This window comes from Anopheles aquasalis, chromosome 3 (assembly GCF_943734665.1).
Source record: "Anopheles aquasalis chromosome 3, idAnoAquaMG_Q_19, whole genome shotgun sequence".
NCBI classification, from domain to species: domain Eukaryota; kingdom Metazoa; phylum Arthropoda; class Insecta; order Diptera; family Culicidae; genus Anopheles; species Anopheles aquasalis.
Genome location: NC_064878.1, coordinates 50,578,549 through 50,594,248, shown reverse-complemented (window position 1 = coordinate 50,594,248; position 15,700 = coordinate 50,578,549). Strand labels below are relative to the sequence as shown.

The window sequence follows — 15,700 nt, the reverse complement described above, 5'->3', positions numbered from 1 at the left end:
CTGGTTTATGCGAATGAATGCAAACTCCTTGAGTAAGATGAGCAGCAATTCATGAGACCCCAATGCCTGAGACCCAAAACTGTCCCAACAATCTGTCCCCGAAAGCACACCGAATCTGCATCACCATGCGAAACGGCCTAAAACAGGCTTCGAAACATATTGAGGTTAATCCACTCTCCTGTTGGCTGTTCTCATATCTTGTTATGCCAAAAGTTTATGGCGGATTATCGGCCATTTCCGAACCGAAAGTACATCGATTCCGTTCCGCAGTAAATAACCACGCAAACCATGGCTTTGCTGCATTTCACTTGGCCATTCGGCATTGCAGCAGCAACAGCACCCAAAACAGAACAAGGAAAGGGCAAAAAATGGCGATCATGAGATCATGAGTGAGCGTATCGAGTCGGGAATGTGTCGCACCTGAGGTGCCTGTAAGAAGCGGCATAAGCAATCACAGACCCCGGAAAAAACGAATGAAACGAAGAATGGAACCGAAATCTCCCATAAAAAAGGTATTCGTTGACCCACTTTGCGCGACATGTCGTCCGCGCTCAGAGAGAGCATATTTTCGATGTTATGACCCAACCAATAAATCGCGCCCCAAAAAACAACTCGCAAGGGAATGGCTGCGGGTCGCACGCAGGCTCTGCGCTGCCGGTGTGGAGCGAGCAGGTGTGTGCCACAAGCACCACCACCAGAAGAGGTGACCTCTTGCGACCTAGCATCGTGGACTTCCTTGGCGAATCGGCCTGGAGTGTGCTGGATGCGAAATCCGATCGCTCGTTCGCGTGGTCGCGTACGTCGCCTGATCGTATGAGAGAAAGCATCGCCAGCAGCAGCAGCAGAAGTAGTTGATCAACGGGTTCGGTTCCTTCGGACCAGTCGATCGACGGTCTCCCGGGCACCGGCAGATGGAGATGAAAGCGAGATGGTGCGGAATGGTGGTCTAGGCCGACCAGCGAAGGGGGGAATGGGCGGAAACGAGCGGATCTTGCATACCTTTCGCATGTCTGCACAACAACAACCACCACCAGCACCACCACCACCACCACAAGTGACGTTGACGACGACCAAGCTGACGACAACGATTCGCCACAGCATCAGCGAACGGCCTTTATCGACCTTGTTCATTGTATAATAACACTCGGCCATATAAACCCCCGCCTTCCCTTCCCTCTACTTCTTCTTTTTCTTTTTCTTCATCTTCTTGGCGCGCCTCTTATTAGCAACATTTTTCGTTGCTTTCGTTCCCCGCCGGACCGGTTTACCGCATCGGCATTCGGTCCACGGCAGCAGCTCGCGCCCGCGATCAGCATCATCATCATCAGCAGCTTCGTGCCGTCGTGTTGCTGATGCTGTTTGCTAACGATATACAGTCTCTCTTTCTCTCTAGCGCATGTGCTCTCACTCGCACTCGCACGTGCTTATCAGCCGGTGTCTCGTGGACGAAAACCAATCCTTTCTCCGTGCGCACCTGTGCGTTTCGGAAAGGAGGCTGCGAGTTATGTTTATGCCCTCGCCGCCGCTCGTCGTTTCTGTGTCGAATGGCCGCGTTATACATTTCAACGACCTCCTCTCCCTCTCTCTCTCGCTCTGGCTCATCGGAATCCGCGGAGTTCCGCGCGTGATGCTCAGCGAAGTGAAATCTAATCCGGCTCGGTGGAGGGTGTGCGCGCGTTCGCTTGCTCGCGCTAATCATCGACAGGAGCAACGATTCGAGGCAATTCCGCATACACACGGCCACGGAGACGAAGCATGGCAACATAAATAAACAAGAAATGGGAGGGCGAGAGACCCTTTGGCCCTCGCCAAGCAGAACGGAACGGAATGGGACGGAACGGAAGGTCCGGTTCACAGACACAGGTGGTGACGATCGCAGCGCGACCGCGACGACGCTCTCTGTGCTCACACGCGACGGCTTAATTCCCGTTTTCACCGCGACACAGCGGCCCACGAGCGAGACGCACGCCCAGAGTGGTTCTAGTGGCCGCCACCCTCCATCTCCACCAACCGAAAATAAATGGGAAAATAGTTCTCTTTCTCTCTCTCTCTCTCGCTCCGTCTCATTCTCGCATTTCTGCACGAGGCAAGGAGTGTGCCGATGCGGGGGTGTACGATGGAATTCCGGAGTCTCTCTCTGGTCTCGGGCAGCTGGTCCGAGCTTCCTCGCGAAACCTTCTTCGGAGTCTTCTCGCGCTACCTGCTGCGGTTCCTCTGCGACTTGTCAGACAAGGAAAGGAGGGAGAGAGAGAGAGAGAGAGAGAGAGAGAGAGAGAGAATGATAGAGGGAGTTCCCTCGTAGTCGGCCTGGGTGGGGCTGGAGGGGGTGGGTGGCATGGCTACACGCACCGCGCGCGCGAGCGCGCACACGAAGCATTCCATCCGATGAATACTAATATTGTGTTTAATGTATGCAAAGATTTTAATTCCTCCATCAGATTGTCGAGTGGGGGGGGGGGAGGAGTAGGGTGTGGGTGCTGAGGAACCACCACCGCCCTCCCCCCTTTTTTCTGCACACACCGTCTACGCTCGATGTAAGATGATCGCTGCTGCCGCTGTCTGGGGCCTAGAGTAGAGTAGAGCCAGTTGACCAACTCAATCATCATCATCATCATCATCGCCATGGTCGTTCGTTGTTGCCACCAGGGCGGCATCGCGCTGTCTCGTCCGGAATTGCATCCGAAAGGTCGATGGCGACCGGAGAATCCTCTTCGGTTGATTGCCGATCAAGAATCTCGCCCTCAACACCACCACCACCACCAGCAACTGCAGCATCTGCAGCAATGCGTGGCAACTGGGCACCGGCCGGCTACTGCGATGCGCGCGAGCTGGAGTTTGTTTTGCGTTCCGTGTCGGCGGACGACGATTGACGGCGCTTATCGCGCTCCACGCGGCACTGCACGGCGCTCTATCTCTCTTGGAGCGCGTCTCTTTTGAACACCGTGTGTGGTCCCTGCCAAACTGACCTGCTCCAATTCCCCCCCGTGGTTGCAATCATCACCGGCATCGTGCAATCGTGCACATTGAAGTCTGCAGCTAGCTGGAGGATCTTGAGGAACCCAAAAAAAAGACCCGGTAGCCCGCCTAGTCTGGCGCATCGCAGACAACAAACGGAACGGGTGTGTAGACTGTGGTACACTGTATTATTAGCTTTTCATTTGAGTTATTTGTTCGACAAGTGGCGGTCGAACGTACGTACATAGTTAATACACCGACCGACCGACCGACCGAGTCAGTCCACAAGACGGTGGCGGCTACATCAGTGCCTTGTGTTTCATCAGCTTTGTGTCTGCTGAGGAGGAACGCCATTGTTTACCCAATTCGTCTGGTCTCTTCGGGGTTAGATCTCTCTCTCTCTCTTTCTCGTTCCGGAATACCTTTGTTTGTAGCTTCAGGAAGGTAGTGTGTCAACAGAACAAGAAGAAGGTTGACTCTTTACCCTTCCAGCAGCAGCAGCAGCAGCAGCAGCAGCAGCAACAGCAGTAGGTCCCTAGACGCCGGTCATCGAAGGAACAGCATTTAGCAAGTTACTGGCGCCTAGCACTTCAGGGTTCTCCCATTCTGGATTCTGGATGTGCAACCGGGAAACAGGGATGGAAACAAACAGAAACCTTCTGGGGAAGTCCCTAGCCGGCCAGGTAGCTTTCCGGCGGCACCACTCTACTCTCCCGGGAGAGATACGCTGCGAAGGAGATGAGGGATCGATGAATGGAATGGACCACACAGACCACACCGGCACTTTGCGTAGCACACCATTAACCACCACCGGGCGGGCTGGCGCCGGAAGACGCCGGACACACTACAATTGATCACCGGGAAGACGTCTGTGTGGCGTTCCCCCCGTAATGAACCGATCCCAAAAAAAGCAGCGTCCCTGCGGTGGTCAGGTAATTCGGTAAAACGGAAGGTTCAGGTTCGGGACCTCACTAAACCAATAAAGAAGGCAATAGACACAGCAGGAGCTCCGGAGTCTGGCGAGGCAGCCGGACCCGTCTGTGCTGGGCCACGACACGAAAGCACTTGACGTGACGAATTGATCAGTCAAGGAGGAGCGGGAGAAGAGATGAAGGAGAATGTTCTGTGGACTTACCTTGCAGATACACTTGAAGCATGAATGGCTGATCTTAACCTCTTCGCCTTCGTTCGTGCACGGTTCCCGGTATCCAGCTGCGACGAGAGAGAGAGAGAGAAAGAAAGAAAGAAAAGCGCGTCAGTAGGCGGTGACGTTAGAATCTGAAGCCATGGCAGTCGATGGAGAGAGAATTTAAGAATGAAATCGAAGATCGAAGGGGGAATTGGTCTATAAATTATGAGGAAAACAAAAAAAAACGGACTGGCTAAAGACCTGTCGCACAAAGAGGACAACAAATTGAAGGAAAAAAACCAATTCACGATAACCAGCTTCTCCGTGGGAGTGAGTTCAAAAGCGGACCGCCACCATTGACATTGACACGGAGGCGCGGAGCTCAGTCAATGGCGCAAAAGGTTCCGACAAATTAGACCGTTCGTGCATTGTGTGGTATCCGCTCAATAATGCACCCCCCCCCCCCCCCCCCAAAATTGTCCATTATCGAAAGAACGTGGAGTGGACCTTGTTAGCATCGTTGTTGGCGCGATGTTTTGCGATGACAAATCATGGCGCCTCCCTGGGCGCCGCAAAATGTCTTTATTTGCCCACGGTGCCAGCACCCTTTATGATAGGATTTTGGTTTAACGCTGGCGCTAATTCGCTAGTTCACAGACAACCTCACCTGGGGAACCGTGGGTCACTTCAAACGGACCGCGGTCAAAAGGTGCCAAATGAGGACACTCCCCAAATATGGCGCATTTGTCACTGTTGTCCGAATTGGGTGGCGATGGTGCGGCATCGGTTGTGTCATGTGTAACGAGCACGTCATCTTGCGTCCTCCCGCTACCCCGCTCCGTTTCCATGCAATCCGCAGCCAACCTGAGTGCCGACCTTAAAGTCGTGGGCGAAAAAAACCGTGGCGATGCGATGTTGACGACTATTCCGGTGCGAAAATAGATTCGCGTAGTTATTTTTAACTCTACGGGCCAGCTATTTTTAGCACATGATACAGTTGCGCTTCTTTTTAGGCGTCCAGCTTTTAGGGGTGGGCGTGCACGCCCCCACGCTCGCCCTCATGCGAGTGTCTGTGCGTCTCCTGTGGCACTTGGAGCACGAACTTGTGTCAATACAAAGCGGTCCGCGATCTGGTAGAAGATCCAAAGAACACAAACACACCAACTGTTCAAGTGTTTGCGCCGCATTGCTGACCAGATTACCCTCAGCTCTGGCGAACCCACGCAGTTCCTCCCGCGGTCAACAACATCCTGATCCCCACGACGACGACGTCGATCGCGAGTGAACTCACTACGTCGCTGACGTCACACAATGCACGTCATTAACTGACCGCCAAGGGCTACTGTATCGAATCCGGAAGAGTGTATCTGTTTGGAACTCCAAAGAAACGAACGAAAGTCAAACAGGAGGGGAGGAACCACAGGATTAAACAAATTCCGGTCACACTGGTGTCGGAGAGCGAACGAGAGAGAGAGAGAGAGAGAGAGAGAGAGAGTACATATTTAGTGTTCACACTTGAGCGCCAGCTGGCACACTGCTCTGTTCGATATCTGATAACGATAACGAGGCGTAAATGCGTCTACAACGCGACAATGTTGCACTGAATGAACCGGATTCTGTACCGGTGGGGTGGGGGCCACAGGTTTATCTCGCTCGCTCACCTCTCGCCGTCGGTTTTATTGTGTGCTCAGACTCGGGAGTTCCTGTCTGATCTTCTGAACCTCTCCAACACCTCGTCCTCCTCGTTCCGGCCGTGTGCCATCGTTGCCCGAATTGTCAACACCGCGTGTAGACGCACCAGCGAGCGCACGCCCGCGCTAGATGTGGTCTCGTTTCGGATAAGAAGCGAGGTAAACAAACCGTACGTCTTCAAACCACGACGCCACCTCGCTGCTGATGATGACACAGACCGCAGGAGGAGAAGGATGATGATGATGACGCCACGGGTACAACCCCGTTCGTGCTGCTGAGTGAGTGACGGTGAGCGGTGACGTGCATCGCCGATGTACAGCGAAAAAAGGGGCCACGGAAAACACGGACCGACGAGGTGGTGGCGGCGGCGGCGGCGGCCTGTGTTTGTGTTTTGGCAAATATTGACATCCTCAGCGCCGTGGCCAGCACGGACGCTCAGACGCGTCAGAAGCCTTTTCCCACACTTCTTGCGTGGTGGAGGAGGCTGTTTCTTATGCTTATGCTTAGCACACACTACTGGCAGCAGTAGCAACACCGGAAGAGGGCCGGAATGAATGCAGGTCCATTGGTGGCCACCGGCTTGTGGCCGGAAGTTTGCGGAAGACTTGCAACAGCAGCAGCAGCAGCAGCAGCAGCAGCAGCAGCAGCAGCAACTTGGCGCTCTGCATACAGCGAGTGCAGCGCGAGCGTGAGGCTCACCAGATCTAGAATGCAAGATAGCGACGGCCAGACCAGTGGTAAGGTAAGGTGAGCCAACACTAACGGAACGACGCCGTTTGGTGTTCTTGCGCCGCCGGAGGATGTAAGCGATCGCAACGTAGAGATCGGGCACGATGCGATAGCCAGCCAGCCTTGCATCGTGTCTCGCGAGGAGTCCATGACTCGTGACAAAGGGAGGGAAAAGGCGTTGTCACCTTCAGAGCGCGGCTCGCGGTCTAGGCGAGAAAGATCGAAGAAGATCCAACGTTCAGTACCTCTCGCCTGATAACCATCAACACACCTTTTGCAAGATGCAAGACGACGGCACAGACACACCTTGCAATCGCGCACTCGCCATCTCGCCGATCTTTCCTCTCTGACACTGAGCCATCCAGTGTCCCAGGTTTTCGCCGAAGGGATCCACAGTCACTACCCAAGCCATTAATTGCCAAGTTTCACAACCATTTCCCACTCCCCTTTTAGGGAGGGGCTTTTGGGGGGGAAAGAGTGTGCGCGGTGCAACGAACAACGTCTGCCATCATTAAAGCACTGCACCACCACCACCACCACCACCACCACCACCATCGCGCCCCACGGTCTCCCACTCCTCCGTGGACATCGTTTTTATCAAAAACGATTAACGAAAGTTTACAACCGCTACGTGAATCGCGCACAGCGATCGCGAGAGCCGCACCGTCGCCATGTGCGCCATGACCGGTTGCCCAGCGTTGTCATGGCGTGGCAGGCAGGAGACGATGTCGCAGACAACGCCCAAGGGGGGGGGGGGGGGGGTTTCGCATCGCATCGCAGCGCACCCTCAGCACCACGTACACGCCGATAAGATGCTGGATAAGAGGTGGAGCGGAGGTGAATAGTGGCGACCCAAAACCCTCGGAGCGCAAGAGATGTGCTGGTTGCCTTGTCCTGTCGCTGAAAGTATCTCCTCACATCCACCTCAGCTGCAAGCGTGACATTGTGTGGCTAGACATAAATTAAGCATATAATGTGTGGCTGATAATTGTTGTTGTTGTTGTTGCAAAGGGGCCCTCAACTTTGAATCTCGTGCTCGCCCTCGTGGTGCGTTGGGTTGAGTGTAACAAACAGAGCAACAATGAATCAAATGGCAATTAAGAACAAACAAGAACCTGGAACCTCCAAAGGTCCAATTATCTGCCAGCAAACCCGGGTTGAGACCAGCTGCTGCCACAGTTTGGCCACAAATTGGTAGCAGGTGCACCAGTGAATGATTTGAGAGCAGCGCGAGAGAGAGAGAGGGAGAGGGAGGAAATGCATCAACTTCCTGCACCACCGCTCGATCGATGTTTCCTCTTTGTGTCCGAAAAATCGAAAAAAGTTGGATGGAATTCTCCAATCGATCGCTCTGGTTTTCGACAACGAAATGATGTCGCGTCGACGAACGCGAACAACATTGCCACAGGACGACGGGCAGGACACAGGAATCCCGTTTGTAGCATTTTTATTCCAACTTTTTATTGCCCTCGCCCCAGCTGGCAGCTGGTCTGGTGTGGTACGGGAGCATTATTATTTTATGCTTGGTTCTGTTCGTTACATTCCACTCACAGCAGGACCCTTCAGCCCGACAGGTCCGAACACATCCTTTCACCGGGAGCATTTTTCCCCTTTTTCTCCATTAATTATCCATCCCAGGGTGGTGCCAGGTGAAATGTTGCGAATTCGGATTCGGATTCGGTTTCCGTCCCGGTAATACTTACATAATGATGCACTGGCTGTCGCTTGTCGAATCGTGATCGCTAGGATCACCAGTACCGCCGCGAGCAGTGTACTGCTGCGGGTTGTGGTGCTGGAACGCATCATATCGCGCGCTGGCTGGCTCTGGTTGAGTTGAGTGGCCACAGTGGCCTCACGTTCTCAGTTCTGTCCTTGGCTGGTCACTGAGTGTGGCAAAGAGAAGAGAAGAGTATGCAATTGATTAGAAAAGATTGAATAACGGACGGGGCGCAAAGCAGATGGCAGAGAGCGGGCCACGGGACCACTTGTAGCGGGTTTTGCTGTGCGTACGGATGGAATTCCCCAAAATAAAAACGCGTTGAAAGCATGGACAGGTTCAAGAGCAAGCGCCAACCACCTTCCCGTCCGTTCGGAAAGGAGTTCCCCCCCCCCCCAAAGCATCGAAAACAAACAGCGAGACTCGATCTGATAATTCTTCGGCATTTCATCGCCATCCCCCGTCCTCACTCGAGGAGACGAGGAGCGCTTGGGAAGCCGGTACTCCAGCGCCACAAGAACACACAAAACAAAACTCGCACGCACGCTTAAGAAGTAAACGATCGACGTAGCGGTGTACGAGATCCATCTTCATCGATCGAAGAAATCATCGAAAAAGGCGTCCGAATGTCCGTGCCCGGCTGCTGCTGCGTCCACTCGAGTAGTCCGTGCTCACTCAAGGGCTGCTGAGTGTGCCGATGCTTCAAGAGAAGTCTCCTTCAGCAATTTCCAACCGAGCAGCAGGCGGCGGTGGTTCAGTTCCGTTCCATTCTGCGGGTAACTAATTGAATGGCTAGCTGTTTGGCGTTGTAGTGGCTTATACTATCGCTAGTGTATGCTGGTGGCTATGACTTCCACATGATGGCCGGTGATTGGCTTTGCCGAATTCAACGTCGACGTCGCCACCGTCCGTCGTCAGCCAGCCAGTCTCGACGTATCAGTGTCAAGGTGGCTAGATAACAGTTTTGAAATAAATCATACAGAATGCGCGGTGGTGCTGGTGCGTCTCGAGTGAATTGGACGCGCGTCCACACGTCAGCCCCACCACGCACAACACGTCATAAGACGTCCACTGAAAGTGGAACCGTGTGTTCTCGCTCTCTCTCTCTCTCTAGGTTTGTCTCTGCAATGATCGCTGATACATGTGCGGCCGCATAATCGTCTAGAGACACCTGTCCCAACATCACCTGTGGTCTAGGTCGCCCCCGGAGAGTCAAGCTAACACACCAGAGTGACCACCATCTCCCTTCCTTTGGTGGAGTGGGTCGCTAAATCAATCAAACGTCCAACTGTCCAAGGATTTGCTGAAAGTGAGTGTGGTGCGATGCGGTGCGGAGTGGACACTCAGACACACGCAGCTGTCAATAACGAATCGAATGGTGGTGTAAGGTCGAAGGCAATATGCTCTCCATGTACCCATGCTCCGCATGCTCCATGATCCTCTGTACAGCATCTCGCGCGAGTCTAGACGCGACTCGACAGTGAATCATCTCCATTGTGCACGACGGCGACGACGGAGACAACAATGTTGTACCAATTGATTCCACGAATTCGCAGCCACAGTCCCCATCCATGTTGCAGCGAATGGTGTGATGGCATGAATACTATCGGGACTGGCGAGATGGCCAAGATTCAGGGGGCGGTTCATGAAAAAGAAATCTCGTTTCACTTGAAATTTATGAGCCCCCAATGGACAGACATACAGTGGACTGGAAATCTAGGTCTCTCACTATTAACTCCTATCTCGTTCTCTCGCTGTCTCTCTGCAAAACGCCCCCCCCCTTGATCGCTATAGATTAAGAAATGAAAACAGATAAAAAGGCGGGCGGTGGTTGTAGAGGTGGAAAACCTCACACAGAGACACATGGCCATCACCAACAACCCTAGAGATATGGCACGGCGTTCTCGGTGCGTACACCAATGCGAGTTGTATAGAGAGCGAGCGAGATCGAGTGCGCAGAGTGATCATTAGACAGAGCGCTTGCTCATTAACCGCACAGCGGTGCAGCATCACCGGCAGTGGTACCCTGCGACGGCCGTAATGTTTTCCCTCCGTCGACACCCATTGGGCCATTGGGTACCGTACCAGCGCACACGATGACCAATAAATCGTTGGCGATTAGAAGCGATCGGTGGTGCTAACGGAAGATCTAAGACCTACCGAATCCGAATCGGGATTGGCGAACGAAGAGAGTTCCGCTGGAGAGAGAGAGAGAGAGAGTTCCCCAATAATCAAATCAATTACCCTTTAAAGCTCTTCCGGATCATGGCGTACGGACTTGGAAAACGGACTCCATCCTGGGAGATGCTCAAGAACTGCCCTCCGGCGGGTGTGTGCAAGGGAGTTCTAATCGTCGTAGTACCGGGAAGAGCCGCCAATAGAGCGGTCTTTCTCGAAACCGGCGAAGACCGGCGTTCTATTTCGTGTTCCCAAATGAACCCGGATCCCGTGGCGGACCGCACCAGATGCGTATAGCAAGTAATTGCGACGAAACAACAGGGCGGACAAACGCCGGAGTCGATGACCAAATTAAGTCTTGATTGCCGGCTTGTGGCCTGTGGCTATGTAGAGGCCGCCACCACCACCGGATCACCGGTTCCGACTGGTGGCGAAAGAGAAAGAGAGAGAGAGAGAGACCCCAAGAAGGAGCGTGTGGCCACGCTAGCACCTCGTCGTCGGAGGCTGCGGTGTTCTCGCAAATTAAACGCAACCAGAAACTGTGTGCGCCCGCGGTCACTGGCTGGCTGGCTGGCTGGCTGGCTGGTCGTGGGAGCGTGGGAGCCACCGGTCCCAGCAGACCCACTCGCTGGCGTTTGTCCGAAGTGACAGGAAACCAAGTTCCGGGTACACGGGCCGTCCGTCGCCGCCGTTCGCGGTTCTTTGTGGGCATCTCGTGAGTCGCGCGCACCAGTGAAGTCATTCTAGCCAATAACTATCTCATCAACCGCGGGCGGCTTAGATTAGATCGTACGATCGTTCGTTCACTGGTACGCGCCTCGTTCAACGCCATTTAGTTGCGTTGCAAAAGCTCGCGCACAAAGGCGCCGTCTCCGGCACCGCAGACTCCGCAGGCAACTGCACTCTGTGCGCTCGGTGTATGCGCGCGCATCGTTCGACTAAACACCACCAACAACCGTTTCCAGTAAGTGCCTTCGTCCCTCCCCCCCCCCCCCTTCTCCAGGGTGGGTAATTACAAGCGATCTAACACGGCTTCTCGCCACAGTCGTGGGGGAATGTGAGCTGTGACGACGATTGACGACATTGTCGTGGTCCAGCCCTGGGTAATCGATTCGACCCGAATCGATCGGCACTTTACATAGTTTCGACGACGATCGGACAAGCACTTACGGAGGCACCGGATCCAGCGGACTGGTATGTGACCTCGAGCGCGCGCCACACCGTACGATTGACGTGACATTTGCGGAGATGCCGCGCGAGGCGGCGCGAGAGACTCACTTTCACACCTCCAGCATCCCTGCAACTAGGGAGGCAATCGCGATGTGGAATTTCGCACATTTTCGAGGGGGTTTCATCGAAAAAACTCCCCACTGACCATACATCATCGCATCATACGCTTGGCGCTGAGAGAAGATGCTGATGTTCCAAGGTTTCCAATCTATCACACGCCATCCAATGCTCAGTCACGCCCTTGTATTTGGTGGGATTTGTTCTCGAATCAACCGGCTAGTGGCTGCTGCTGCTGCTGCTGCTAATTGCTGGCATGCTTACTCCTCATTACTGGGAAAGTCCAACCAGTTTAATGCTCGTTGCGTGTGCGTTCGCGCAATATCGCGCTCCGTGCCCACGGCCCTGATGCCCATCGATCACGCACAGCGGCGTGTCGTGCCGTAGCATCTATTGGCATGGATTAAACCACTGCGCGCGAGTGCGTGTTCACCTAGAGACACCAGGCAGGACCAGATATATATATTACCAATAATAGTACTAACACTAAAAATAACAATTAACATTCAAATCTCTCTGGCGCGAGAGCGGAGAGTGCTGCCTGAACCCACCGTCTGCAGGATGGATCGTTAATTAAGACATTAAATGCGAGACCGCGGGTGCTAGTTGGAGGCATCATCTTAATTGCCTTTTTTGGGGTGCTCATCACTCTCTTCTGCACGCCATCTTCACGAGACATGACGACGACGACGACAACGACGACGACGGCAGCTCGTTCGTTCGCTCGATGCAGCATCACACAAAAAAGGTATTTATGCCACACTTCCTGGCCCTGGTCAAACTATCGATAGGTTGATTGTGAGAGCGTTTACCATTCTATGACGACTGCTGGTGGTGCCATTAGGAGACACGTCACGTCAAAGCCATAATTTTCACACACTTTCTCAAGCTTCCGGCTTCTGATGTTGCTGGGTTGATAGGTGATAAAATCGCCGCTCGTTCGTTCGCTGGCTCGTGTCTCGTTCAATCATCTGGCCCCACGTCGTGGCCCCACGGTGAACCGTGGTGTCAACGTCCTGTCTACGGTGTTGATCGAGGAGAAGCTCGTGTCAAGATAAAAGCCTTCGCTAATCAGCTAGCACCACCAGGCTGCCGGCGAGCTACCCAATTCCATCTTGAAAAAACAATACATCATTACCATTCGTGACACGCGGAAAAAGTTCCACCGAGTGAGGGAGAATCGAACATCTACAGAGCTGATCGAGTCCAAGTGTACCCCAAGTGCTGGCATTGTAATTATATGTTTTTTTCAAAGATGAAATTTTCTCTCCGGAGGCAAGGGAGGGAAAAGGATGTTGTTTGCCGACATGACTAAGCAGAAGGCACAGTCTCACAGGCGACTCCGTGAAAGCCGTGAGACCGCGTACGGGATGCTATTAATTTTGGAAGCAAATAAAACACTAGAACATCGACTAGCGGCCCTCTATTAACGATTTTGCGGTTGTGCGGAGACCAGCTGCTTTGCCAGCGTCAGGAAATATCGAATCGAACCGTAACTTATGCTGCTGATTTTATGATACCACCACCAGCAGCAGCAGCCCATCATGCGTGCCTCACGTCGTAAATCACGTGACGATGAAGCGAGTCCGCGAGCGAGATGCGTAGCGAGATGCGATGCGATGACGATGGTAACCGCCGCGTCTCCTGGTCCCGTGATGTGGTCTCCTCCAAATGACAAATCAAAAAAACGTGAAATCGAACCGACCTCGCACGCACGCACCCGGGCAGCTGTGAACGCAGTGCGTGCGCGATCCATCATCCAAGTCCGCGGCCACTTCTCGGCCATCGGCCACACAACACCTGATCGTGCGAATCATCGCACCCCGTTCGCATCCCCGGAGTCCCCGCACATGGTACGGTACGGTTGTGGCAGAAGAGCACACCCGCGGACACATACGCAGACAGGCGCGCTAAGCATACACTCAGGAATTATGAGGAAGTAAATATTTATACACCTGTTAATTATTCCACGCCGCAGCAGCGCGTCTTGGCTTCACGTGAAGGGAGGGAAAGGGTGTCCGGAACATGAAGACGCACGAAGACTCTGGCAGACAGTGCGTAGCCTTCTCGTGGCAAGTGCTCCACAATACGCCACACATCGCAGACTTTTGGGGAGTGTCTGGATCCCGGAACACCACCAAAGTACCAACGAGTGACGACAACACGGAGATGATATACTCGAGACGAGAACCTGGGGGCCCGGGTTCGGTTCGGAAACGATCGGATAGACATCCGTTCCTATGCTCTCCATCCCTCCTGGGGGCAAGAGAAGGTCAATGTTTATTTGAAGAACGCGCCGCAACGCACCGATCGTTGCGATGTTGCGAATACTCTCCCTCCTGCTAAGCCACGCGCTCTCAAACCATGCCATACCATGCGACCTCCGGTCTCTGGTCTTCCCCTTCAGGCGGGGGCAACCTATTTACGACATTCGCTCGCAAATACTCGCACCGTTCGCTGTCTTGCGTGCGTTATCGCATTTGCATTTGCTTGTCTCTAATTAGGGGGAACACTTAGAGAAGGGCCAACAAAACCCATCAGACAGAACTACGCAATGAACTGAGAAGGATGCATTCGGGTTCCGCGGGGACACCACCGCGATGGTTCGCGTCACCTAACCGGATGTCGGAGCGTCTAGGATGGCGGATTCGCTTTCGTTACTGTACGGGTTGATTTAGTGTCACGAGACTCACATAAATTGCTGGACACTAACGACCTATGACAACGACTGTAGTGGCCCAACTTTTCGGCCATTTCGGGTCGATCCTATGGCCGGTGATGAATGGAGAAACTTTACGAGAGCAAGCGAGCCAGACCCCTGAAATGTCCGCTAACGATCCTGTACCCCAGGGTTCTGGAGAGCCCCCGTTTTTTTTTTTTTTATTAGCAGGATAGTTACGGCCATTGCACTCCTTAATGTCCTGCAAACGTGGCTGGCCGTAACTTTATCAAAAAAAAAAAAACCATCCCGTGGACACATAAATTGACTTCGATGCGTATCGTCGTCCTATCTCTCACTCACTCTCTCTATTCCCGTAAATAATGGTCTGGTGTCTGGTACAGCAGTCAGGTCACTGCACTCGCTACGCGATACATTGCAGTTATTATCTTATTTATAGTGTTCTGTACCTCCCCGTCCTTTGGGGACATAAATTGAATTCGCATCTGGGCCACGCCAGTACTCGCTACCTAGATAGCTAGAAAGGTCAGGCGGTGGCCAATGTTTTACACAAAAGACCATCCGTTATGCACCAAAAACGGCCAGCGGCAGCATCCTGCCCTCTGTCACAAATCATCCGAAGAAGAGACGATATCTGCTCGAGACGGGAGCTGAAGCGCAAATGGTCTCTGAGTGGGGTGTCGTACGACAAATTGAGATCACTTACAATGTAGCCAATCGAACACCAATCAAGTCAGTGACCACGGCGTGCCAATGGACACGATACGACGACGACAGCCGCTCAACCGCAGCGATGTTCAATAGACCACGCACTTTAAGTGTTTCCCAGCCCTGGACTGACCACAAAGGTGTCCATTTCCACTGGAATGCGATGCGAAGACACTCGCCAAAGGAAGAGGTGCGGCATGGTGAGTGGAACGCTTGAGTTTCCATTTGTTTTAAAGACACATTGGTGCATGGACGCCAGCACCACGGAAGCGAGCGATCTTAGCGAAGAGGAGCAGATTAAAAAAGTTGAAACAAACGAGGAAGAAGACAATCGAGATGCCGCCGACAACCGCAGCCGCTGCATTAGGGGTGCTACGGGATTCCATTTCGACCAGACCAGAGAATTAAAGCTCAATTTAGCGTGCTTGTTTATGTTAGCCGAACTCCGCACACACCCAGTGGCCAACATTGTATCCCGGCTCAAGCACCTAACGCAACCCGGGGATTTTGGTTTTTTTTCCCTTGCATTCCCAGTCCCTGTCCGCCACTTCTGCAGCATTAGCAGCAGCAGCAGCAGTGCAAACTTATCGTTTGCACTTTTGCACATCTCCTCTCCCAGATTGCC

At 53.3% G+C, this 15,700-nt stretch overlaps 1 protein-coding gene across 2 annotated transcripts in view; it reads right to left on the bottom strand.

Annotated features, from left to right (window-relative positions):
• Nucleotides 1–15,700, bottom strand: part of LOC126578642 (BMP-binding endothelial regulator protein) — a 57,636-nt gene that overhangs the window by 24,375 nt on the left and 17,561 nt on the right. For both annotated transcript variants that reach the window (XM_050241432.1, XM_050241430.1), the window contains 2 exons: nucleotides 8,209–8,388; nucleotides 4,091–4,167 (listed from right to left, as the gene is read on the bottom strand). In XM_050241432.1, the coding sequence (XP_050097389.1) occupies nucleotides 4,091–4,167; nucleotides 8,209–8,311 (180 nt within the window). In that variant the 5' untranslated portion in view covers nucleotides 8,312–8,388. The remainder of the gene's footprint in view (nucleotides 1–4,090; nucleotides 4,168–8,208; nucleotides 8,389–15,700) is intronic.